This window comes from Galeopterus variegatus, unplaced genomic scaffold (genome assembly GCF_000696425.1).
Source record: "Galeopterus variegatus unplaced genomic scaffold, G_variegatus-3.0.2 Scaffold692, whole genome shotgun sequence".
NCBI lineage: Eukaryota > Metazoa > Chordata > Mammalia > Dermoptera > Cynocephalidae > Galeopterus > Galeopterus variegatus.
Genome location: NW_007726803.1, coordinates 86,996 through 112,799, shown reverse-complemented (window position 1 = coordinate 112,799; position 25,804 = coordinate 86,996). Strand labels below are relative to the sequence as shown.

The window sequence follows — 25,804 nt, the reverse complement described above, 5'->3', positions numbered from 1 at the left end:
CCGGTCCTGGTCTGGTACGGGGGCAACACTGAGGGTTGCGATCCGTCGCCGGACACGAAAAATGACAAAAAGGAAAAAAAAAAAATATCTTGTGGTCTATGGGGACCTTAACTTGGGCAATTATGGCAACTGTGACTACTGCAAAGATGGCTTCAAAGATTAAATCTTTTGTAAGACTATCAATTTATTTAAATCATTTACCCTATTATTACCGGATTGTTTCTCCTTTTCCTCCCTGTTTTGGCACTCTCTTTTCTCCCTAGCTGTCCATGTGATGGTTATGCAAGTTATGTTCTTGGCTGCATCTGCCTTTAGTAATTGCCATTTGCCTGAATTTCCCTGGCTTGCTCTGGAGCAAGTCACCAGTTTCTCCCTCAAGCACCAGCCTCCCAACACTCCAGAACCTGCAGCAGCTAACGCTTACCTTTGTCTCCTTTTTCTCCCTTGTGCCCTCGAGGGCCAGGTGGCCCAGGATGACCTGGTGGTCCGGCAGGACCCCTGTCACCTAGAGAGACAGATGGGGGCATGACAATAATGCATGGGTGCAGGGACTAAAGGAGAAAGCTGAAGGTATGCACAGGTACCCAAGTAGCACCAGCAAGGGAGCTGCTTTTCAGCAAGAGGTTGTTTGCACATAGGATCCTGGTGGCTGTTTCCATGCCACCACTTACCTTTGGGTCCTGGGTTGCCCACGTCTCCCTTCTGCCCAGGGGGTCCTGGAATAGCTCCATGAACTGCAAGGGGGAAAAATTGCCCTGAAGTCTGGGAGGTGGAGTAATTTGTTCAAAGTAACACAGATAGTGATGGAGTTTGAGCTTGTAAGAGGAAAGTTTCGAATGTATCCGATTTTCAGCCTCTCAGGTGTTAATGACTGGGTTTTTTTCATATGGCATCTATGAAGCAGGCCCCATGTGAAACAATGCAGCAAATTAGGTGCTGGGAAAGCAACTGGGATGCCCTTACTTCGGAAGAAGTCCATGAGGTCCTCGGTCACATTGGTGTAGGCAGAGAAGACCTTGCTGATGCCAGGGGGCCCCTGGGGCCCAGGCAGGCCTGGTGGACCCTGGACAGTGTAGGCCATACCTTGCAGTAGGCCTTGACCTGTAAAACACCAGAGCGTGTGTGCAGGGAGCAGGAACTGCTCTGCAGCAGTACAGACTAATTCCTGAAGAAATTAAACTAGACTAAGCTGCAGCTAGGGAAAAGCCCTGCCGACTTCCTTCGTATTCCTGTGTGAGCGGCACAGGTCTCTTCCTGCTGTGGACATTCGTCAAAGGCTTTTTGACTGCATAACTAAGCTGATAAGCTACAGAGAGAAAGGACCTCTTAGCCAACATCCTCCCCTCAGCCCCACCAGAAAACCATCACGGTCGTAATGAGTCTTCTGAGACCCAGAAAAGGTTAGGTGCTGGGAAAGCAAAGTACCAAGACCCCAGCATGCTCTGTTCCCTACAGCTTAGGGTCCAGTTCTGGGGCCGCTTGAGCTGAGCTGGCTGAGAATTAGGATTTCTGTCTTCAGTCCCCGCCCATTTGATTCCAAATTGCTGTCCTCACAGCTTGGGTGCTCCAAAAACAAGAGGGCCAGTCTCTGGAGCCTAGAATTCTAGATGCTCACCTGCCCTTCCCTGCAGCACCAAGCCCGAGGTCCCTACTTACGCTGCAAGCTCTCCGACACCCGAACAGCCAGCTTGTTGTAGTCCAGATCTGTAGCAAAGCCATTGCCACCGTACATGCCACCTTCTGCTGCTGCCCCATAGCCTCCACCTGGGCCAACATCAGTGCCATAGGGGCCCCCGTCTCCTGTGGCTGCACCAAAGGCTCCCCCTTCGCCCAGGGAAGAGCTGTAGGATGTGCCCCGTCTGACAGATGAGCTGTGTGAGGAGGAGCTGCTGCCCCGGCTGTAGGAGCCATCCACTGACACCAGGCGGCTGTCACCAGGCGGTCCTTGTGGCCCAGGAGGCCCTGGTGGGCCGACGATGAAGCTGCGCACATCGGGACCTATGCGTGGGAAGCCTCATGACCAGAGAGAAAGGCTCAGGAGTCATGGGTCTCTCTCAGGGTCTTGACGTCCCTTAGCAACCAGAAGTGGACATTGGGGACCTTGTACACGACTGGGAGAATGATCGTGAGGAAGGAAACTGGGCTGTCCCCACTAGTGGCTCTCGTGTACATGGCTCCGTGACATTTAAGCACCTTGCTGCCCCACTTCCAGGGAAAAGCGAGCCTGGCAGGGGCACCTACTTGTGAGGTAGCTAATCAGCTCGCTCCGGAAGCTGTCGCTGTTTTCAGCCGCATAGGTTGCCAGAGCTCCTGAGACACCTGGGGGCCCTCGAGGACCTGGGGGACCAGGAGGACCTGGAGGGCCTGGGATGGATGACAAGCCAGCAGCTGAGCAGGGGGAAGAGCAAGAGAAAGGTCAGGAGGCAGATATGTCAGGAGGCATGCTGCAGAGACACCGAATCCCCAGCCTGGGCTCAGGGCCACTGGGGGGCCCCACGAGGCTGGGCCTCCTGGGGAAGGCAGGAGGGGACAACAGGAGGCCCAGAGCCTGCCCGCTTCCTGGCATCAGCCGGCAGTGGCTGCTCCTAGGCCGGCCGTCCACCGTGCGCTGAGCCTCCTCAACTCAGCTGCCATCCGCTCCTACCGGCGCCTCCACCTGGGCCCAACCACAGCCGGCTCACGGCTTCTCCAAGCGCTACGCTTGGGAGCTTGGGAGCATCGTCTCTCCCCACTCCCCGCTGCCAAGGCTGGAGGCACCTCGGGAGCCGGCTGGCCCTCTCCGGGGCCCCAGGGCCCAGGCCTGTACATGCTCTAGGATGTGCAGACTGGTGAGCTGGCTGTCTGTGGCTGCCCTTGTAAAACCCACAGGAGCCCCAGGGCCAGGCTGCGGCCCTCTGCCCTCCTTGTCCCCACTCCCCAGCCCTACTATTTAGGTACGATGAAATGTCTTCCACGCTGATGCTGGACCATGCACTGCCTGGGATGCCTGGTGGCCCTGGGGGGCCTGGGGGTCCAACGATGCCTCGGAATTCAGACCCTGAGACATGGAGGAAAGCAAGGAGGTAGTCACAGCCAGGGCCAGAGGCTCTGCTTCCACCCCAAACCTCATGGACAGTTGTCCCTATTCAGCCTTACCTTGGAGCAAGGAGAGGAGCTCCTCATAGGATGTTCCTGGCAAGCCAGGGGGGCCGGGGGGGCCAGGAAGTCCAATGCTGATCCCAGAACCTGGGGAACAAGGTCCCAAGTTGTGATGGATTTAGGCCAGGCAGGAGAGGGCAGATGGAAACACCCCGTCAGAGAGGAGGTCAGACACATTAGTGATTTGGGCAGAAATGAGGTCTGAGAAAGGGCAAAGAGAGGGGTGACAGGAAGAGAGGGGTGGCAGGAAGAGAGGTGTGGCAGGGATTTAGGCCAGGCAGGAGAGGGCAGATGGAAACACCCCGTCAGAGAGGAGGTCAGACACATAGTGATTTGGGCAGAAGTGAGGTCTGAGAAAGGGCAAAGAGAGGGGTGACAGGAAGAGAGGGGTGGCAGGAAGAGAGGTGTGGCAGAAAGAGAGAGGTGGCCAGGAGCAACACAGAGACACGTTCCTGGGTGACGACTCCAAGGGACGGCATCTCTCAGCCCCTGAGAAGAGCACAGGTCAGAAGGTGTCCACACGCTTCATCCTGCTGCTGGGTGTGTGTGTGAGAGACAGAGAGAGACAGTCCTGTGCAAACTCCATGCAGGGCAGTGCCCAAGACACTCATTTTGGCATCCTTGACCATGCTCCTCTACTTGCTCTGGGGTCACAGGTTTGAAGAGCTCTGGACACTGCTTGCCCTGCTGGGTTTGGTACAGCCTGGCAGGAGGGGTCCATGGGGCCATCTCAGGGATGTTTGGCACCTGTATCATCCCAGGCCCCTCCTGACTGCCCAGCCTGCAGAACACAGGCCAGGAGGAAGGCACTCACTTGACATGTAGCTGACAATGCGATTGCTCAGCTCTGTGTAGTCCAAAGACGTGAGGGACACATCTCCACTGGCTCCTGGTGGCCCTGGCGGACCCCGAGGGCCCATCAGGTACTGGCGCAGGTACTGACGCACGTCATCCCCTGGAAAGGAGAGGGTGCATTAGCAGGGACCCACCCAGGCGACAGGGTCCCACACCACTGCCAGCTCCAGCCTGGCTCTCCTGCATGGACTGGCTTTGGGGGACACTCGTGAGATCTGGGCTCTCAGACCCCCGCTGACCAGCAGGAACTCAGCGAGCTTCCAGGTACCTGAAGGGGCACCTGCCTGCTTGCTGGCATCGGGGGCGGGGGAGATGTGCTGCCCGCTTTCCGGGCAGTTTGCTGACCCAGCAATCAGGTGTCTCAGCGAGCTTCCAGGTACCTGAAGGGGCACCTGCCTGCTTGCTGGCATCGGGGGCGGGGGGAGATGTGCTGCCCGCTTTCCGGGCAGTTTGCTGACCCAGCAATCAGGTGTGGTGGCTCCTGTCCCGTAGGACTGCCTCCCGTCTGCAGCCCTCACCGGGCACACACGAGACAATGTCCCTGACAAGTGAGGTCAGGAGGGAGCCGGGATGGTCCCACCTTCCAGCCCACCACCGGCGACTCACGCTGTAGCACAGCCAGGAGGTCTTCAGAAGAGATGGCGGTGGAGGACAGGCCGATGTTGTACCCCGCAGCTGCCAGGAAGAAGACCTCAGGTTACCTGCTTGTCTGGTCCTGACGCAACGCCCACATTGTTCCCGAATCTGAAAGAGCTGGTCAACTGGTTGTTTCTCTTTGGGGGAAGTGAGTGAATGGGGGCATTACAAGGCTGATTTGAAAGCATGGAAAGGTCAACAGTTTTTTTTTGTGAGAAATGCAGTTTGTTTTCGAGAATATGCTTTAGCCTAACTCCTATCAGATACCACCAACCTGAAGGATCTGTTTTCATGAACAGATAAGAAGTGAGAATAATTAGGGTCACACGAGCCCAGCACAGCTCTACAGAGTGGCCTCGGTGCTTAATCTGAGCAAACTCTTGCTGAGGTGTACCCCAGGGGCCTGGTTACCATGAATGCAGAATTAAACTTCACACTTGGGAGAAGCACGCAGCAAACAGCAAGGTGAGAGGCGGGGCTCAGGGACAAAAGCGGACGGGAGGCCGCAGGCCCTGGGTGGAGGCTTACACTGTAAGTAGCTCACGACGTGGCTTGCCAGCTCTGAATAGTCGAAAGTCTCGCCCAAGAAGGTGGTGACAGGCCCAGGGGGACCAGGTGGGCCCGGGGGACCCTGGACTCCAGACAGATAAGACCTAATACTGTCACCTGCCAACAAAGGAATAAAGCAAAGTCAAGGTTGTCCCCTAGAGGGCATGTCTTCCTCACAGAGGTGACCTGAAGCACATGGTAAAATACCTGCCTCACCCGACACACAGGCCCAAGCAGGGAGCCTAGACTCCCTTTGTCACAGATGGGGAAACTGAGGCAGGGGCCTGTGCTGGGTCAGATGGTCCGTAAAGGGTGTGGACCAACCAGACTCCAGTCAGCCACACTTTTGACCAATGTCCCATATGCAGGGGTGAGGCGGGGTGAGCACACACGTGGAAGTGTGTGTGATCGTGCATGCGGATGAACGTGTGCGTGTGGGAGCCTGCAGGCGGGGCGAGGAGGAGGCCGTGTGTGAGCAGGCGTGAGTAGGCAGGTGTCGGGGAGCATGCCGGCCTTGGGCCCAGTGCCAGGGGTGGGGACATGGGCCTGGCCGTGAAAACTGCTCCCCTGACCTGCACACACACACATGTACACACGTGTGCACACGTGTGAACACGCACTCTCTCCCGCTGCCCTCCTCCGACCCCAAGGTTTGGGGTGGCCGGCCACTCACTCTGCATGTACTCTGAGATGTACTGCTGAATATCCAGGCCGGAGCTGCTGATGGAGCCTGGAGGCCCAGGGGGCCCGGGTGGGCCTGGCGGGCCTGGCATGTACATGGTGCTTGAAGATCCCCCTACAGGAAAGAGAAAGCGTCCTGATTTGGTTTTTCCATCCTAGGGTCAAAGAGGGGCCAGGCATTGTTTCCACATTTGGGGGAGGGAGAGTCTTTCTCAGCGGGAGAAATAGGACAGTGGCAAAGAGAGGGGTCCCCAAGAGAGAGCAGAGGAGTGCCTGCGGCAGCCATTATGCAAGGGGCACAGAAATGGGGGCTGTCCCAAGCCAACCCCTTCCTTCAGCAGCCTGCCCTCCGCCCCACACAGTCTCTCTCTGCTCTGAACACCACGGCACCCAGGGGCTGCTCTGTCCATCACTCGCCATCCAGCCTTGTCAGTTGTCTTTCCATATGCGCGGGTCCTCCCGCCCGGCCCCACCAACTTGTAACCTCCTTAGAGGCAGCTCATAGATCCAAGCCCGTGGAGAAACTACCCAACCAATACTGAATCACAGATAAATAAATGAATGAATAAATCAACATCCTCAGTGGAATGACCAGCCTTGCTTAATGAAGGGGAGAAGAACTTTGGTCATCTTTGTTTCTTACCTCGAGAGGGACCACCAGGAATGCCAGGAGCCCCTGGGACACCAGGATCACCTGGAATCCAAAGCGAGAAGCCCTGTTTGCATCACCCCCTCCAGGAAGCCTTCCCTGGGTAAGCACAACCACATTCTTAGTGTGGGGCCCAACAATTGTCCTATGTCTCTTAGGCTCATTTCTGCAGTGATACCACAAGCTCCCCGTGGGCAGAGACAGGTCTCCATGTCCTTGTCCCTTTCTCTCCCTGCCTCTCCTTTCTTCAGCCTCTTCTTTCTCGCAGGTCTTTGGCACCGAAAAGTGCTCGCTGCCTCCTACCCAGGCTCTGGGCACTGGGAGCCAGACTCCCACTCCTCACCACATCCTTGGCTGCTCCCTCACTGCCCTTTATCACCTTTGGGTCCCTGAGGGCCGGGTGGGCCTGGTGGTCCCTGCAGATTGAGTCCGAGAGAACTGGACCCTGGAAGCCAATAACACACACAGTGCAGTCAGCCAGGCTGGGAGAGGTACTGGTCAGAGCCAGGATGGGGTGGGATGGCTCAGCACTTACCCGAGGTTGAGAAGCCTGGGAGGCCTCGTTCGCCTGAGGACACACCAAGAGGGACAGTCAGTCTCACTTTCCTCCCTTCCAGAGGCTCTCTGAGACCCATGACTGCTGGGCTGCATCACCCTTTGAGCAGTACCTGGAGCTGCCACCCACTCACAGACACCCCGAGTAGAAGCGCACACACCCCCTGCAGTCCACACATGCAAATAATTACTCAACTGTGCACAGACACACACTCGGATCCACCCTTGCTCATGCGGACCAAGTGCATCTCCAATAGGCCCTAAGCTCCTGGAAGGTCAGCTGCTGCCACCCCCGCCCCACTTCAGCTTTTGTTGGATGCCAGCTCTACTGTACCCTGGTGTCCTCAGGGGCCTGGGTGACCTGAGGGAAGGAGTCAGAGCCTGTGAGACATGTTCTAACCAGGTGTTGTGGCTTACAGGGGCCCGTGGAGGAGGGGATTGGGGCTCCAGGGCTGGAGCAGACACAGAACTTGGGGCTCCTTGTGCCTCTCCTTCCACCAGGCCAGTGCAGGGGCAGGGATTCTTTGTAGAGTTTTCAACCACTCAGACTTCCCCCAGCCCGCCCCGTGCTCCAGGCTGCTGAGCTCTTCCCCAGCTCATCCTGCCTCATCCAAACTCTCCTGGCTGCCAGCTGGGTAAGCGGGTGACACATTGGCTCCTGGGTTCCTGGAGATGCTGTTCTCACCTTGGTCTCCCTTGGGGCCAGGGGGGCCAGGAGGGCCTGGGGGTCCGGAGAAGAAGGTTTCTGCAGAGGAAAGAAATAGTTTGAGCATGGACATAGTGATGTTTGTGAGAGAGAAGCACCTAGCACAGAGTCTGGTACACTGTAGATGCTCAATCAATAGTTGTTGGATGGATGAATAGGTAGACGGGTGGGTGATGGGTAGATTTCCCACTGGGTGCAAGTTCTGGCATAATGTTTGCTCTAAAGTTATTTCCATAAATTTCTATGTTGTACTGTCAACATTTATCTCGTGACATGTTCGGGTAGGTATCCTGCCTATTTTATCAGACGTGGGCTACCTGAGCATAGACACTAGGTCTCCCCAGTTAGTCCAGAAGCTCCCCAAGGGCAGAGCTGGCTCCCTCCCTCAGGCTAGGCTTCCAGGGTGGTCGAGTTGCCATGGTTTTTTCTCCCACGAGCAGCAAGTAGCAGGAAGATCACATACACATGCCCCCAGTGGAAGGTCAGAAGGAGGAAGCATCGTGAGTGGGTCAGGAAGGCCACAGGCTGTGACCACAGCACGTACCAGTGCTAGGGTTGAGGTGGAGACTCCGTACATTACCTGAGTTGAAAGATCCTGGAGGGCCTGGTGGGCCTGGCAGGCCTTCCCCTAGATAAGAGAAGCCCCAAGACTTAATAGTGCCAAGAGGGGGGCCAGGAGCCCTCTGTCCAGGAGGAGAAGGCAGGGATGCTCTTTCCTAAGAGCTGGTCCAAGGGGCCTGGGCTCTGGGTCCCACTGTCACCCACCATACCTTCCTCCTTCCCCTCCCACCTCCCAGCAGGGAGCTTGGGTCTCACCTGGTGGGCCTCGGGGTCCTGGGGGGCCTGGAATGGAAGGCCCTGAAGAAAAGAGTGGGGAGGAGGCAGTGCTGAACTCAGGGGGCTGATCGTGCCTTGGGAGCAGGGGCTTCCTTACTAATTGCCTTGAGTCCCTTGTCCCCCAAGACTCCCCACCTTCCAGAAATCCCTGAGGTGCTCACCTGGTGGCCCACGTGGCCCAGGTGGGCCTGGGGGACCTTGTAAGTCAAGACCTTCTGTGGAGAGAAGACAGAAGTGAGCAGTCATGGGCTGTTTTTTGCCACGCTCTTCCCCTCCCCCCAGGGCCAGCAGTCCCAGGCCTCCAGGCTACACTCACGCCCCAAGGCCAGCCCTGAGCTATGGCACAGGACCTCCAGGACTCCATCTGCTAAGGGTGCCCCTAGCTCAGAGGCAGGGTGGGCTGTAGTCAAACTCGCTGACAGCTATGTATATGGGTAGGTACATGGAGTGAGGGGTAAGAACTTGGCTTCAGTGTCAGCCTGAGTTCAAATCCCTGCTCTGACACAGCTGACTGGTGGCTTCGGGCAAGTTCTCCACCTCTTTCAGCCTCAGTTTCCTCCTCTGTAAATCAGAGTTAATAAGACCTACATCACAGGGGTGCTGTGATGACTCAGGGAAATACCGCTGAATCCTAAGCCCCTATCACAATGTGGGCACACAGTGACTGCGGCTCCAGGTTGGCTGTCCTCTCTGCTGTTCAGCATTCCAGCTGTCCATGGGAGGCCCAGCAGCATCTCCACCTGGGCTGTCTAAAGGAGGGCCGGGGCCTGTGGCTGAGCACCCATGGATCCCGGTCATTGCTCTTTGAGTGGGGCCAGCGGGGTCCTCCTGGAATCCTGGAACCTCTCTGACAGCTGCCCATCCCCAGTGACTCACCCTCCCACCCCATACAACCCCCTGCTGTTCCTTCTCGGCAGAGGAACTGGTCATCCACACACTGGGGCCAGTGGATGACTCATGGTACAGGTGCTATTTCTTCCCCTCCCACCCCCAGCGTCACCTGCCCTGGGGAATGGTGGCACTCACGGGTGGAGAGGAGCTCGGCGATGGAACTGCTAGTACCAAGGAATGATTCACCAGCAAGTCCTCGCTCCCCTCTCGGGCCTGTGGGAAAGGCACAGAGTTAGGGTGATCTCTGCCTGGAGTGGGCCCAGGTGCCAGGTGAGGAGCGGGCTGAGCGGGGGGGCGGGGCCAAGGGAGAGTGGGCGTGGCCAGGGCATCGACTGCAGGCCTGTGTGCGGCCAAAACACCCTGGGAGGAACTGGGCATGCTTTTCCTAAGCCTGGCTGTTTTTTGGAATTTGGACAAATCGCTGGACAGTGGCATGACTGCTAGGGTCTGGTCACAAGGGGCCTGAGGACTGTGAAAATAACCAAGCTCGACCTGGACTAGGGGGCCAAAGAGCCTCAATCTCCCTGTCTTGAGGACCCCTACCGTCTCAAACATGGAAGGGGGCGAGAGGGAGGGTCTCCTCCAGCAGCTGAGGCCTTGCGAGGCCCCTGGTGAAGAGCCCTGGAGACCCTTCTCCTCCCCTTCCGAAACACACGTCTCCCACTTCATCTAAAGTACAGGGGCCCAAGTCCACCCAGGGTAGAAAGTCCTGCCTGAGCCCACAGTCCTGTGTTCTCTTGGCGTGTGACATACCTTGCTGTCCCGGGAGACCAGCTGGGCCGGCAGGGCCTGGAAGTGAGGTTGGGGAAGAAAAGGCTAAATCAGACCTTTAGGGTCACAGGAAGAAGTGAAGGAAGGGCAGGCACCTGGGCACACTCACGATGTCCTCACAAGGTGACCAACAGTGACCCAAAGAGGTCAGCTCGCTTATTTGAGTCTAACAAGCAATTTGAGACCAGCCCCATGGTCCACCTCTGTGAGAATGTTTCTGACAGGTGCTGGGACCTGGGGGCGGCAGGACTGTCCTCTCTGATGCTCTTCTTCAATGGTTGGGGACTTTCTCCTGCCTGGTGTCCTCCCTGTCACTGGAGCTTGTCAGGAGGGAAGGCTAGTACATACTTGCATCGGTTGTGTTAAGTCATGTACTTCATTTGTATATAAAAATTTGTAATAATTAAAAAATATGCAAAACAATATAGCAGGTATTTTGGAAAAAAATGGAGAAAAATCACTTCTTTAACTTATGAGAATTTTGTTTGATTTCCTTCCAGCATTTTTTTTGCATTTTGTAAAAATATAGTTGCAGTCACAGAGCACACATTATCATCTCCTGCTCTTTTCAATACCACTGTTATCGCCTAACAACTTTTTTCTTTTTTTTTTTAGTTTTATTTTATTTTGTCAACATACAATGTGGTTGATTACTGTGGCCCATTACCGAAACCTCCCTCCCTCCTTCCTGACCCCCTCCCTCCCAACAAACTTCTTTCTGTTCACTTGTCTTATCAACTTCAAGGAATTGTGATTGTTGTGTCTTCTCCCCCCGCCCCCCAGGTTGTTTGTGTATTTATTTATTTATTTTTAGCTCCCACAAATAAGTGAGAACATGCGATATTTCTCTTTCTGTGCCTGACTTGTTTCACTTCATATAATGCTAAGTCCATCCATGTCTAACAACTTTTTTCAAAAGTTTTCATATTTTCATAACCATCCCATCACTGTTTGACGATATGGGGAAATTTTCTCCTAACAAATTCTTAGTATTTTTGTCGCCCTTGATGCGTATAATCAAATTGTTTTCCAAGAAGAAACAAAAGGCATGAGGGCCAAGTGTTCTGACCGGCTGCAGGCTCTGAAGGCCGAATGATCTGGATCGAATCCTTGCCCTGCTGCTTATTGGCTGTGTGGCCTTAGGCGAGTCATTGCCAGCGCTGAGCCTCAGCTTCCCTATCTGTAAATGCTGAGACAAGCTTCAGCCTCCTGTGCCGTGAGGTGGACTAACTGACCTACCTCACTGGCCCAGAATGCAAGAGTTCGGCTTCTCGGGCCCCCCTTCCTATTTTCCGGATCCTGCCCTGGGTTTCAGGATTTGAGTGAACGCGGCTAGAATCAAATGCAACCAGGGCCTGATGCTGATTTGAGGCAAAGCATGAAAATGGACTTACCTGGGGCACCTGGAGGTCCTGGCGGTCCCAAGGCTCCAGGAGGTCCTGGGGGGCCTGGAACAGTGACTGTCGAGGACCCCTCTGAAAACAGAAGGCACGTGGAACACTGAGCCCCAGTGTTCTTGCTCAGAGGTGCTGGGACCCCAACTAGGCTGGTGTCCCCTAAACTCCCCTCCTTCCCTGGCTGCTGAGCAGTGACTGTCGAGGACCCCTCTGAAAACAGAAGGCACGTGGAACACTGAGCCCCAGTGTTCTCGCTCAGAGGTGCTGGGACCCCAACTAGGCTGGTGTCCCCTAAACTCCCCTCCTTCCCTGGCTGCTGAGACAGAGCTCACTGCCACACCTGCCACAGCCCTGTGCCTGCAGACTGGTGCTTCTTGGAGGACATCAGGCAGAACCAGGGCAGGTGCCCCGTACATGAGAGATGAGGATACCAGAAGGAGGGTTCCTCCCGGACCTGCTTACCTGAAGTCACGATCTTGCCTGGAGCTCCCGGTTCACCTGGGAGGGGAGGAAAGGAGGAGAGAGGGTGTTCCAAAGGTCAATTAGTGGCTCAATAAATCATTTTCAAGGCTTCTGATTGCATTTGAGCCCCACTTCTGGGCCTCTCACCCTCTGGCTGAAGACATGTTAATGAACTGGAGGGGAGTGTATAGGGGGCATTAGGCACTGGTCTCTCAGCTGGAGCCCCTGGAGGCCGGGTGTCAATTTCACTCAGGGCAGGGGCTTCATTTGAGGAAGTGGGAAAGTCTGCCTGTCAGTGAGGCCGGAATGAGTCTGACTTGAGAGTCACTCACATTCCCCCATTCCATCTTCTCTTCCTGGGAATTGTCTTAGGTGGGAAAACTACCCGAAGTTCAAAAGACAGAGGCGGTGAGCCCAGGCGGTGGACAGGGTTCCCAGAGCGCTCCTCAGAACCCCAGTTCCCCGGGTTGTTAAGAGTAACAGGGCTGTGCGGAAGTCACAGGGGGCTCCGTGGCTGGTAAGTCTGGGAAATCCTGAGTTACATAAAGGTTAACAGATCTCTTTTCTGCTTTGGGTCTCAGAGCATTGAAATGCAAATGTACGTGGAGGACTTCCAAGAAGAGGATAGCTGATTTAAACGTTCCCAGAATTACTGACCACCGGATGCATCTTTTGGAACTGGCAATTCAAGGCCTTGTATGGGGAAACTAAATGTGTGGAGTAGGAGAGGAAAAGCCCCTCCACTGGGATTTCTTTACAGGCCTCTGTTTTCATTTCCCAAGGTCTGTGAGCAATGAAATCATTCCTACAGTAAAAGGATGGTATTGATTTCCCCTTAGGGGAAGCAGAAGGATGGTCTCTGCTTGCTGTCCTCCAGCTGGGGGTCAAGGCCAGGACGGGAGAGAGCACTTGCGTTTGTCTTGTGAGAACACAATCAAATTTTAGGGAGGGTTTTAGTTATCCTCAGATAGGAAGTCACGGGCCCTTGAGAAGGGTAGGGTTTCTGGTATCCCCAGGGATCCTCAAAGTTATGAGTCTCTTACTAAAGGTACCATCCATCCATGAACAGATCTGCGGACACAGAGACTTGTCTGGCTCAGATGTATGAACTCAGTCATCATTATTTTGGAGTTACACTTATTTGTCCTGAAAGAATGCTTTTGCCCAATCAGTCTTTGGAAATAGTTTCTGGAAAGTAGGTGAGGGTGACAGTGACTGTTCATGATAGAGCACACTCCACGGAGAGTCTGGGTTCAGGAGCGTGTGGTCACAGGGACAGAAAGAGAAAGACTGTCCTGAGCACTGTACATCCTGGGTTGCTCAGGGCTGGGGTCTGGAGGGCAGAACCGGACAAGAGTTCCATGTACTCAGGTCACCACATTGCCCTGGTCAGACTCCTGAGGATTATTTCCCCTCTTAGTGCTTTGACTTTGCCCTCTTAGTAGCATCTTAGCACTCCTCTCTGCCTGTATTAAAGCCGCCTCTCAGGAAGAATCCGGTATACCTAATCACACCTAGGCCTTGTGAATGATAAGGCCAAAGGTGTTTCCTGTCCGGGGGAAGTCAAGGACCAATCCTAGGCAAGGGGGTGAAGCACTGACAGGGGCATTTCAGAGGCAAACTAGGGATGTCAACGCTTTGGGGAGGGCAGCACCCTTCCAGATCTTCCTGCGATGAAGGCTGGGAGACATGAAGGTGAGGCACAAGTTTGTGTGGTGGAGAGGTGAGTGGGGCAGGGCCCTCAGCATGAATACCTGGGCTCCCAACCTCACAGCCTTATGCTGGAGCCACTAGATGCCACTGTTGATCCAGGCTCTGGCCAGACAGGGCCTCCCTCCTGCCAATCCGGCCCCAGTTCAAACATGGCTAGTGAATGCAAAGAGCATCTCATTTGGAAAATCACTCACCTTTAGTCCCTGGTCGGCCAGGTGTGCCAGGAAGTCCTGATGTGATTGGAAACAAGTCAGTCAGGATAAAGAGGGTAACTCCAGACCCCGTGGGGAGTGACTAGCCCTCAGTCACTCAGCGATGCTGCAACCCCTGATTGAAATTCTGAGACCCATCGGCTTCCTCTACACTTTAGCCCAGCAGCCCCCAGGGCAGCCTCCTGCTCTGACTCTTCCCTCCCCAGGAAATGGGACAACAGCTGAGCTTGAGGCAGGCAGAGGCCCAGGACTCAGCTTAGGGGGACTCCAGTCCCTCTGTGTCATGAGCCACATGGAGCCTGCAAAGCAGCCACTCTCCCCACCTCTGTTCTGCAGGGTAGGGACTGGGCTTCCTGACTCCCATGCAGCACTATCTTGCCTTTAGCTACTGAACTCTTCACCTGAGAGCGTTCAAAGCATATCACTGAGTTCAACTTTTGGGGGGCCGCTACCTGATTTAATTTCAAATCTTTGCCCCATTTCCTTTAGGAAATGAAGTTTCTCAAACTCAAATGGGTGCATACTTGTCCAATGATAGGACAGCATTTACCACTGAGGTTGTCTCAGAGAAATTTAATTTCAAATCTTTGCCCCATTTCCTTTAGGAAATGAAGTTTCTCAAACTCAAATGGGTGAATACTTGTCCAATGATAGGACAGCATTTACCACTGAGGTTGTCTCAGAGAAACTGGGCCCTCCCACACTAGCGTGACGCCCACTTGCTACTGTGCCAGTGGGGAGTGTGGCTTCTGTGGGGCTGATGGGTCTACTGACCAGCAGGAGCTCCCCTGTGGGCTCAAAGCCCACTCCTGGGGATTCCTGCACCACAGGGGAACAGGGCACTGGCAGACAGAATCGGCACATGATCTACCTCATTTCTACCAGAATGGCATTCTAGATTTTCTGTGAGTATTTTTCCTTCCAAAGTTGCTTCTCAAGATTCGCAGTGACTGGACCCGAGCCCCTGTTTGCTGGGGGAATTGGAGGAGGGGTGGAAACTCTCAGGTGACTGGAGGGAAAGCACTAGCTGAATGGCTGTCCCAGGAAGAGGTGGCAGGTGGCATTTGGAGGTGGGGTGACCTGATGACTCACCCTGAGGTCCTTGGGGTCCTGTGAGACCTACAGAAAATGAGACAAAGAGGGAAGAATTGAAGGGTTAAGGGTGATCTCTGAGGAGCCCACCACCCTCACCTGCAGGAGCAGGTGGACGTGGCAGCGGAGGGGTTGGTGGGTGCAGGGGACAGGTCCCACATGGGGCAGCCTGACCCCAGGGTTCTCCCAGTACTGGATGGATAGCAGTTCTTTGGGCTTTGCAGTGAAGTGATCCAGTGCTCCATCGGGCCTATCTGGGTTCATAGACACTTCCAGAATCTGAGGAGAACCACAAACCAAGAACGCTCACCCCTCATGGACCAAAAATGCTGTCCAGGCCCCTCCCTGTGGCTCCCATCTGTGCCCAGCCAAAGGAGACAGAGCCACCTGCCCTCAGGGTCCCCTGATTAACACGTTCTTGGCTGGTTTTTCTATGTTCTTCCTCTAGCCCTGAGTCTAGCTCTCGCCTGGCCTTGGTGGAGACTCTAACAAAGTCTTTTCTCCTTGGACTGGTGGGCAACGGTGAGGGTCCCAGTACAGCCCCAGGGGAGGAAGACAAGAGGGGAAGGCCAGAGGAACAAGATACTGAAGTGACATTCAGGTCTGCAATTTTAAGAGTCCTTGCCCCTTTCTAGAACTCGTTGCTTTCAGCCATTAATCCCTCTCTTCCAAATTGCCAAACTTGGTAACCTGGAGGTGGCAGGGCCCATAGCCACTGCACACAGCACAACCTAACAGTTGTGGCAGTTCCTTCCCGAGCTGCTGCAGGAGTGTGGGTAAGGCACATGCAGGTGCACTCATGCACACCCACGCACACACATGCACACAGCCATACACACACTTGCCCACCCCCATGCCCGCACACACACCAAACAGGACCAAGGCTCCTGTCCCTGCTCTGTTACCTGGCTTTCCTGGTTCTCCAGAGCTCATGCACACCCACGCACACACATGCACACAGCCATACACACACTTGCCCACCCCCATGCCTGCACACACACCAAACAGGACCAAGGCTCCTGTCCCTGCTCTGTTACCTGGCTTTCCTGGTTCTCCAGAAGGTCCTTGTGGGCCACGGATTCCAGGCATCCCTGTGAGACCTTGTTCACCTAGACAGAGCATGACCAGGGCAGAACCGTTTTCCTCTTAGGAAAGCTGAACTGCCAGTCTGAGCTGATGGTTTCTGGGGGTTCTCCTGACCAACTTGCTGGCATGTGGAAAGCAGAAGGGGAACAAGAAGTGGACCTAGCAAGTTCCATGTGCCCTGGGCCCCTCTGGCATTACGACTAAGGGGTCTGGGGCTGCATGCCGGGTGTGGGCAGGGCAGGTGGCAAGTGTGAGGACAGCAGATCAGTGACCAACCTCTCAGGCCTTGTTGTCCATCGGGGCCAGCAGGGCCTGGTGAAGCAGAAGCAAAGGCCATCAGTTCTCCCAGAGCTTTTTCTGTGACTCCCGCTGTCCCCTGTCTCACCAGCCTGGAAGCTGTGTCTCCCGGGGGAGCCTACGCAGCCCTGTCACCATTACACCCTGGGGATCCGTGTCCTGCCTCCCTCCGTTATTGTCTGTCTTCCTTCTGAGAATTGCTCAGCCGCTCCCTGTCATCCTCCAAGAGCTCGGATGTCACTAAGTGTCTCACTTACTTGAAGTCCTGGGAGTCAATGTCCTCCTCATTCTTGTCTCCTCTGCTCCAGGCATTATCCTAACCTCTATCCAAAGTGCTGCCCTCCTGGGACCCTGTGTTGCCCTTTCCCACCTCTTTGTCTTTCCTCATTCGTGTTGTTGTCTCTGCATGGACAGAGTTTTCCAAGGTGCTCATGATCAAAACCTTCCTAACTTTTTAGGACCTGAAATGCCACCTGCACCATCCTTCTGGTTGGAAGAAATCACTCCTGCTATATCCTCATAGAACTCCGTACCTTTCATGGCTCTTGTCATCTCATGCAAGCTTTATCTCCCCTTGAGGGTGCCCTGCATACAGTCAGTGCTTACTAACAGCTGGTTAAATGAGTGAGAGTGAGGACGCACCCTCTGAAGGCTCTTGGCCAGCTTCCACGTCCTGGCTGGTAGCCCCTTAGGAAGGGGCAGCAAAAGGGAGAAAACCTGGGGCTGGCTGCATGACTATCCTGGGGGTGGAACATCAGTGGTTCCAAAGGACCTCAACACTTGTCTGTCCTCCCCACGGGACCAGGGAGCTTGCTAGCAACAGCCAAGGTGGATGGGCCCTGTCCTGCCAAGCTTCCCAGAGTGTGAGAAACCCAGACACCTGCAGTTCTCTGAGCCCCACGAGGGATGCCCAGTCCCAGAAACTGCCCATAAAGGGAGACTCTACCAGTGGGAGGGCAGGTTAGAGAGCAGGAGACACCAGCTCTAGAAGGATCTCTCCAGGCCATGATGCCCACTCAAGGGAGGTAGACCCACTGCATCGTTCCTTTGGGACACTTACCCATTGCTCCTTTAGCCCCGGGCTCGCCCACGGCTCCAGGCAAACCTCTCATGCCAGGCTCGCCTGCAAAGGACAAAGGACTAGCTGGTTGGAGGCTTGCGAGCCACGCATGCTTTGACAATGGCAGCATGCTTCCACCTCCTCCCTGCCTCTGACCAGGCCTGCCCCCTCCCCAGCCACAGGAGGTTGGGGATGCAGCTTCTGCTTTGATTCCAAGGTCAGGGCCACCTGGTTCCCTTGGGCAGCAGGCACAGACCCAGAAACCATGCCTGATTTGAAGGGGCACATGTATGAGTCTTATTTCCTCGGAAACAGAAAGCACCCCCCTTTTTAATCATGCCGGCTGGCAGGAGGTAGCAGCTGAGATGGCTCAAGTTGTGCAAACTTTCTGCCTTTTTGGGAAGAGCTTGATTTTCCCAACCGGATTCCCTAAAAGAATCAGAGACAGCCCTAAACTCTCCTTCCTGCCCCATGCATTTACTGTTTGGACTGTACACTTGATGTTTCCTTATCCTCCACTCAGGACTTGATTTTATCTTGTCTTGTGCTTTTTCTAGGTTGCAAGTTCCCTGAAGGTTTTTAGAAAGAGATTCTGTCTCACACTTCTGTATGTTTCTCTACCTCCAGTGACCGATAGATTTACAAAAAGTCAAGAACGGATTGAAGTAGTTTCCTGTGTAGGACTGACCTGTGAGGCCGCGGGGTCCTTTCTCGCCCTGGTCACCTAGAACAGATATGGGGAAGGGGAGGAAGTGTCAGTGTGAGCGAGAAAAACAATTGCCCCAGGGACAGGGACCCTGGGCAGCAGGATCGTTCACACCGGATGTGTAAGCTCGTGTTGGCAGAATGCAGCCAGAGGAGCACGTCCTACTTCTCGCAGGGTCAGGGTCTCCTCCAAACTGGCCCCAGCCTCTGCATTGTGTAAATGGGTGACGTGGGCACAGGATGGGCAGAGTAGGGGACAGACACTTGGCAATGCTGCATCCACATCACCCTGAGGACCACTCAACCAAAGCAATGTGATGTTGTTGCTTTGTTCCCCTTTTTGTGCCTCAGTTTCCCTATCTGAGAGGTTGGACAAGAGTGTGCTCTTAGATCCCTCTCTCAGTCCCAGGGCCTCGCAGCCAGAGTCTTGTGTGTCCTCAGACCCCATGGTGGGGGTCACATCTGGGTTTCTAGGAGCTGGGCAGACTCTAGTCATGATGGAGCAGCAGTGGGAACAACATACCTTTAGGTCCTGGTGGTCCCATAGGTCCTTTGTCACCTGGAAAGGAAATGGCCACCTTGGTGAAAAGAGCCCTGCAAGGGATGACCAGGAAGGGGCAATGCTTGCCTCTGAAGAGAGGCTGCCCCCATCCTGTCATGTGTACATGCTGGGGGTCATGTCCATCAGACCCTCCCAGTCCCTCCAAATCTCCCCACAAGCTTACCTTTGACACCAGGGAGTCCCACTTCACCTCGGAGCCCTTGCAGACCTACAGAACCTGCCCAGCAGAGGAAACCATGCAGGTGGGTGAGTGTCCCCAGCTTTGGAAGGGACAGACACTCAGATACATGCACCACACAAGTGTGCAAACACACATGCATGCACACACGCACACACACATCCTAAAATAAAGGTTAAGAGCTGCTTTCCACGGACTCCTCCCCATGTCCTTGCTAAATTATCCTGGCCCAAGCTCCTTGCCTCTGCCGATCACCAGGCCCTGGACATTAGAACATCTTGTAGGACCTTGGCAGAGACATTGGCTGCACTGGAGAGTCTCAAGACAGCAGGATGGGCTCTGTGGTACATGGGGATGAGGCAGGGGCAGGCTCTTGCTCAGATGAAGGCAGGATGGGAAGTTCCTATTGCTGAAGCTGCTTGAGGGTCTCAGGCCCCAAGCCAGGTCAGATTGGAGCTGGACAGGACCCATGGGGTACCCAACCTCTGCCGTGGGGACACACACGCATGGACTTGAGTTGTGTGTCTCCAGGGGCTCTCTTCATACTTGCTGCTTTTGCTTTAAAAATGTTTGTTTTTCCTTTTAACATCCCTTTCTTGGACCCAGAAATAGCACCTAGTTACAGAAGGTAGCTCACTGACCTGGGGTGCCCCGGGGACCGGGAGAGCCACTGGAACCTGAGAAGGAGAGGAGACAATTAGCAGAGGGATCCCCAGGTGAAGGGAAGGTGGTGGTGGTGAGGAGCTCATGTGCAGGTGTGGGCTGCGCATGTGCACATTGCCCACACAGTGTGGGTTCTTGCCAGGACCCCAAGTCAGTGGGTCCAGGAGTGACCCCCTGCAATGTCCTCCTTAGGGAGGAGGCTACAGCTGATGGGATCAGGAGACCCTTTGCTCCTCTCTGGTCACAGTGAGACATGTGGGCTGGGGCAGCAGTGAGGTGAGAGGTGACCAGATGGGCATCAAATGGTGCGAAGGGGCCCTCCTCCCTGCGTTGTCCAGACACTTTGCTTTCAAAGTGTGCCTCTGGATCCCAGTCAGTGGAGGAAATGGTCTGACTTCCAATATTCTGTGTGATCCATCTACCCACTCAGGCATCACACATCAGGGTCATTGAAGAGAGGTGGAAACACGGTCCCAATCCCCCAGCACAAAGCCAAAGTTACAGCCCCATTCTGACCCCCAGGGATTCCTTTGTAGGGGATGCTCCCTGGACCCGCTGCCCCTACACAGGCTTGGGGCAGTGGGGTCAGGCTGGCCGGGGTCTCAGGGCCTCTACTCTCCATCCTGGAAGTGGCCCCTTCCCTGGCAACCTTGGGTACCACGTGGGCACTTGACTTACCTTTGGGACCCACGGAACCTGGGACACCAGGTGGGCCCTGAGGGCCTGGTTCACCAACAGCCCCTGAGGACACACAGAGGATGAGCACTTGGAGAGAGCCCCCCAGCTGGCTGTTGCCCAGCCCATGGTACCATTTGGAGAGGATGCCTCCCACCTTGCCAGGGGTCTCTGATTTATTTGCCACCTCTGTGAGGCCACTAATCAACAAAACACCTCCAGTTTCTTCCCCCAGAGCCTTTATATTCCATGAAGTCTGGCACCTAGTAGGTGCTTAATAAATGTTATTGTCTGGTTGAGCAATATTTTTAAGAGAAGACAAAACTCAAAATAAAGCTTCTTGCTTAGTCTTTTGGTACTGAGAGGATTTACTTTCCCTGATAAAAGTTGTCTCACGATTAAGGATCTAATTGCAAAATCTACTCAGCCCCCTTCAGTCCTGGGCCTGTGTCTGGGGCTTCCCTGCCCTGCTCCCTGCCTCGAAGCCTGCACCCCAGCCCACCTCCCTCTGCTCTCCACCTTGGCCTGACTCCTTGCTCTCTTCACCACCCCACTCTGGAAAGCAGATCTCCTGTGACCTCCGTCCCCTGGATTCCAAGCATTGCTGATGGTCCCCAGCCTCAGCCCACACCCCGTTGCCAGACTGCTGTCTTTGCATGGCCTCGCACAGACCCCGGCTCAAGGTGGGCGCTCAAGAAATGCTACTAAAGGAAGGAGGGAGGGAGAAAGATGGAACGAAGGAAAGATACACGCAGCTAAACCTCCTGGTGAAGCAATCGCCTCTTACCTCTGTCTCCTTTCTCTCCAAAGCCAGGAGGCCCTGGTTCACCGCGAGGTCCCATGGGGCCTTCCCGCCCTCTCTGGCCCATGGGTCCTTCCATGCCGGAATCTCCTAAAGACAGGAATGGCCAATTTCAGAGTTAGGATCCTAAGCCACAGCTAAGGGCTCCACAGCGGCCTCTTGCACTTGCTTGGAGCCTTTTCCCAGGTCTCCCTGCTTCTCCCCCGGACCCCTGTAGCCTCAGCTCAACCCAGAAGCCAGTGTGACTCCTTGAAAGTGTACATGGATCACGTCTCACCTCTTCCCCAAACTTGCCAATGGCTTCTCCACTCACTCGGAGTAAAAGCCAAAGTCCTTACCCTGTTCTCCACCACCCCACGTGTCCTGCCTCTCCTCACCCATCCTATGGCCTCTCCAGCTACCACACCTCCTCCTCTTTGAACTTGCCCTTGGGGCCTTCTCCTCAGCCTGGCTTCCTCTCTCCCTTTAAGTCTTTGCTCAAATGGCACGTTCTCAGGGAGGCCTTCCTTGACCCCCTATTTGAGATGACCCTCCCAGCACTCAGTCCCGATGTCCCTCCCGTTTCACTGTCTTTCCCACTTCGTGCATGGCCTCCGAGCCTGCCCTACACTTCACTTATTTATCGTGTTTATCTCTCTCCCCCACCCAAACATAGGGCTTCTCTGTTTTGTTCACTGACCTCTCTTCCCAGCGCCTAACACAGGGCATGGCACACAGCAGATGCTTAATAAATGTTTACTGAATGGATGACTGAATGAAGGAATAAGTGAACAGAGAAAGCAGTTCTTACCTATGTTGCCTTTTTGTCCCTTTGGTCCTTCTGGGCCTGGGTGGCCCAAGGGCCCAGGGATACCTGCGGATACACAAGAATCTCAGCCCCTACTTTCCTCCCGGAAGTGGGTGGCTGGCGTGAGCAGCCCCCCAAATACCAGCAGCACCAGAGGTCATCAGAGTCACACACCTGGAGTCCCAGGGAGCCCTCGATCTCCTGTGGGAACAAAGGTGAGAGAGAGAAGTCAGCCAGAGGACTCACTGGATTCCCTAAAGGAGCCACTGGTGGGATTCAGGTGGGGTCGCCAAATCTAGCAAATAAAAATACAGACATCCAGTTACATTTGAATGGCAGATAAACAACAAATAAATTTTTAGTGTAAGCATGTTCCATGAAATATTTAGGACATATTTATAGCAAAAATTTGTTGTTTATATGCTATTCAAATTTATCTGGGAGTTCTGTATTTTATCTGACAACTGTGGGGGTCTGGAACCATCAGTCTCTGTCCCCAGCACAGTCAGGAGGGGTGTGGCCTGTAGGCTGGAGCCTTGGGGGGCTGTGAGTGGGAGTAGGGGTGGGCAAGGAATCTGAAGGGAACCAAGTGGAGGAGCCCTAAGTGGGGGAACCCAGTTCCTGCATTGGGGTCTCCTGGGGAGCAAAGTGGAGCTGGGGAGAGAGGGTGACCCTGTCATCTTGAACAGATGTGGTTCTCCGTGTGGACTGTGCATCCCTGGCTGCAGAATGACTTGGGTGACTAAGACCAAAGACTCCTGGCTCCGTCCACTCCTGCTGAATCAGAGGCTCTGAGAGGGGGCCCAGAATCTTCTGGCGATTCCTATACACACTGAGATTTGCCAGCCCTGGTCAGCTGGATCAAAGAGCAGTGCTCTGTGTCCTGCTGAGGGTCACTGGGATTGGAAACCTCTTCCTCCTCCCCATGTGCCTGCTCCATCAATTGTAAATCACTTTTCTGAGTGTGAGGTGGGCTTTCTGACCCTTGCTGAGTGCTTGAAACCATCAACCCTCGCTAATATTTAAAGTAAAAGTCTCCATGTTATATTTACCTTTAGGACCTTGACTTCCCATGTCACCTAAAACCAGAAAGATAAGAAAACTGTGAGATGGGGTAAGAGCCCAGGAGCCATTCTCTCCCTAGTATTTTAAAGCCGTTTGGCAATATGTAAACTGCATTGCAGGGTGAGGCCACTGGTGTGGGAACCTCTCGGTCCCGGACTGTGTCACTTGGGCACATCGCTGGGTCTTTCTTCTATGCAGACTCAAGATATTCTGACTCCAAATCCCATTCTCAACCCTCCCCACCCCTCTAACTTCAGGAAATGACAGTGGGGAAGGGGCCCAATCTACAGCCATACCTTTAGGGCCAGGGCTTCCTAGGAGGTTTCCTACAAGAGAAAGTGAATCCTGAGTTAGTTTCACACCTTTTGTGTCACATACATGAAGGGGATCGTGGCATGGTGGGAAGAAACCGCGGCGAGGACTTGGACTGGGCTAGTGAGTGATCTTGGGCAACCGTCCTCTGCAAGACTCAGTTTTCCTGGCAATTCAGAGGGCTCATGATCCCACCTGGCTCTCAGGCAATTTTAGGGCTAGGAGGAGGAGAAAGGCTGGGGGTGGGCCGAATGGTGTCATGCACCCAGGCCACGCAGATGCAGAGTGGCAAGCTCACCGTTTTTCTGTTCCATCATTAGCCTCTTCCACACAAACTGCCAGAGCTCCTCCTCACTGTGGCCGCCCAGCCCGCTTTTCTCCACTTCCGCGCCGTCGCTGGGCGCCTTGCTGTGCAGGCTTTCCGTGTTGCTCCTTTCCATCTTCTCCTCCAAGTGCGGCATGCTGCCCTGCATCTTCTCCAGCTCGTCCACCCGGCCCTTCAGCTGCCGCACCTCCTCCGCTGAAACAGACACACACAGCCACGTCCCCCGAGGGCCCACCTGCTCCCGCCTGGGGGGGTGGGGGAACCTGACCTGGAGCTCTGGGGTCTCTGGGGGTTCTTCATGCCTCTGGGGACATTTTACTGGAATGCATGTACAGAGACAATCTGTTGTGGCCGCCAGCAGCATCAGCTACTCAACACTGTACCAGAACCTTAAAGAAGCCTGGTCTGGGCATCAGTTCTCTGAGCCAGGTGACAAAACTCACCCTCACTCCCTTGACGGGTGGTAAGAGCTGCCCAAAAAATGGGCTTGGAGAAGGTGAAATGCACCGGCTGTAAAGAGGCAGGCCTTACTGTTAAGGCAGCCAGATGCACACAGCAGGCTGCTACAGGAACAGAGAGGGCTGGGGGACTCAGGGGCTGCCTTAGAATCCCAGTTCTGCCACCAGTGACTGTGACCTCGGCCAGGTGCCTCCTGGGGCCTCAGTTTCCTCACCTGCAATACCAAGGTGTATGCACCCATGACCTCAGGCCCCTAGGCCCTGACACTTGGGACCCTTCACCATTACTGTCCTTCTGACTGGGGAGGGGGGCTTGCTGGCCTCCTGCCACCCTTGTCACATACCCAGAGCAATGAGACCAAAGAGCAGCCCCAGGAGCAGCAGCCAGGTTAGCAGCAGGCCCAGCAGCCATTTCCACCAGCTGCAGCAGGAGCCGCAGGGGCACCAGGCTGGCGCTGCCCCCCAGGTACCTCCGCTGCCACCGCCGCCACTGCCAACACCACCACCACCACCACCGCCGCTGCTGCCATGGTTGTAGCTGTGGATGTCTGTGAAGAGACAGGACAGGTGAGGCAAAGGAAGGTGGCTCCTGCCCTTTTCCCTCCAATTCTCTGGCTTCTGGTGACTTCTCGTGGGCCCTAGTGAATGTGACTGGGGGCTTTCAGGTTGCTGCGCGGCTCTGTGAAGGCTGGGGCTGGCTCCTGGAGTGCACCCAGGGAAGAGTAGGAGTCTGACTGTCCTGGGATCCAGCTGTGTGACCCTGAGAAGGTCCCTAACCTTGCTGTTTTCTCTGTTGTAAAACACGGTTAAAAGATCACCTACGTCCTAGGATGATTGTTGAATGAAATGAGACAAGACACATAAAGTAACAAGCAGAGGATGTGGGAAACCTTCACGATGAGTGTCACGTGGAACTGCCACAACCTCCCACGTCTGATCAGACCCAGAGCGTTCCCGTCTCCACATCTCAGTTCACACAGCCCTTTCTTGTCATCCCCACAGTGCCTAGAATTAGGCTCAGCACTTAAGGTGTGCCCAGTAAACTTAAAAACTTTTTTTTCTTTAAGTGAAAAGAGTTTTTAGTTCTTTAAAATGCGGCCGCAAGGCCTGACCCGCTTCTGTCACGGGCGCGGGAGGCAGTGAGGAGAGTGGAAGACAGTGTGAGGTGTGGTATCATCTTCAGCCGGCCTTGGGGCTTCTGTATACACACCGAGTATCCCTGTTGTGCTGCTCCTGCCATGTCGGGGGACCCTGGACCTAAGAGCCTACAGTGGGTGCCAAGGAGGGGTGGTGTGGCCCGTGAAGCACCATCCCCTGAGTAAACTCCTTCTGTGGCCACCTGCATCCCACGGCTTGCCCACACCTCCACCCTGCTCTCTGCTGAGACTTTAGGGACACTCTTCAGAGTCAGGTGGCTCCTGTGAGCACTCGTCCCAGGCCAGGGGGCTGCTGTCTGTCCCATTGACCATAGCCAGCCCCATTGCATCATGTCACTGCAGGACCTGCCCTTCTCACCCACCTGCAGAGGTGGCCTTGCCCTTTGCGGATGCTGTCTTCACATCTCCTGGAAGGACAAGCAGCAAGAACATGGGTTTTGACCTGAAATTTTACACTGGAGGAGCCACAAGACTGTCCCTCATGTTGATTTTAAGGAGAGCTTTGGGTAAATATGCCCCCAGGCACCT

At 54.8% G+C, this 25,804-nt stretch overlaps 1 protein-coding gene across 1 annotated transcript in view; it reads right to left on the bottom strand.

Annotated features, from left to right (window-relative positions):
- The window catches only part of COL17A1 (collagen, type XVII, alpha 1), a 51,831-nt gene that overhangs the window by 568 nt on the left and 25,459 nt on the right, over positions 1–25,804 (bottom strand). Inside the window, 40 exon segments of the mRNA XM_008571495.1 lie at positions 425–505; positions 672–734; positions 964–1,101; positions 1,657–1,998; positions 2,242–2,388; positions 2,927–3,037; positions 3,136–3,225; positions 3,953–4,093; positions 4,600–4,668; positions 5,158–5,295; positions 5,852–5,974; positions 6,503–6,553; positions 6,855–6,953; positions 7,044–7,076; positions 7,398–7,424; positions 7,749–7,808; positions 8,350–8,397; positions 8,586–8,627; positions 8,768–8,821; positions 10,251–10,286; positions 11,663–11,743; positions 12,128–12,163; positions 14,035–14,070; positions 15,145–15,171; positions 16,182–16,253; positions 16,507–16,542; positions 17,588–17,650; positions 18,276–18,311; positions 18,816–18,851; positions 19,018–19,071; positions 19,674–19,709; positions 20,374–20,436; positions 21,158–21,262; positions 21,963–22,025; positions 22,134–22,160; positions 23,012–23,038; positions 23,321–23,350; positions 23,635–23,856; positions 24,464–24,667; positions 25,639–25,683. Coding sequence (XP_008569717.1) covers positions 425–505; positions 672–734; positions 964–1,101; positions 1,657–1,998; positions 2,242–2,388; positions 2,927–3,037; positions 3,136–3,225; positions 3,953–4,093; positions 4,600–4,668; positions 5,158–5,295; positions 5,852–5,974; positions 6,503–6,553; positions 6,855–6,953; positions 7,044–7,076; positions 7,398–7,424; positions 7,749–7,808; positions 8,350–8,397; positions 8,586–8,627; positions 8,768–8,821; positions 10,251–10,286; positions 11,663–11,743; positions 12,128–12,163; positions 14,035–14,070; positions 15,145–15,171; positions 16,182–16,253; positions 16,507–16,542; positions 17,588–17,650; positions 18,276–18,311; positions 18,816–18,851; positions 19,018–19,071; positions 19,674–19,709; positions 20,374–20,436; positions 21,158–21,262; positions 21,963–22,025; positions 22,134–22,160; positions 23,012–23,038; positions 23,321–23,350; positions 23,635–23,856; positions 24,464–24,667; positions 25,639–25,683 — 3,192 coding nt within the window.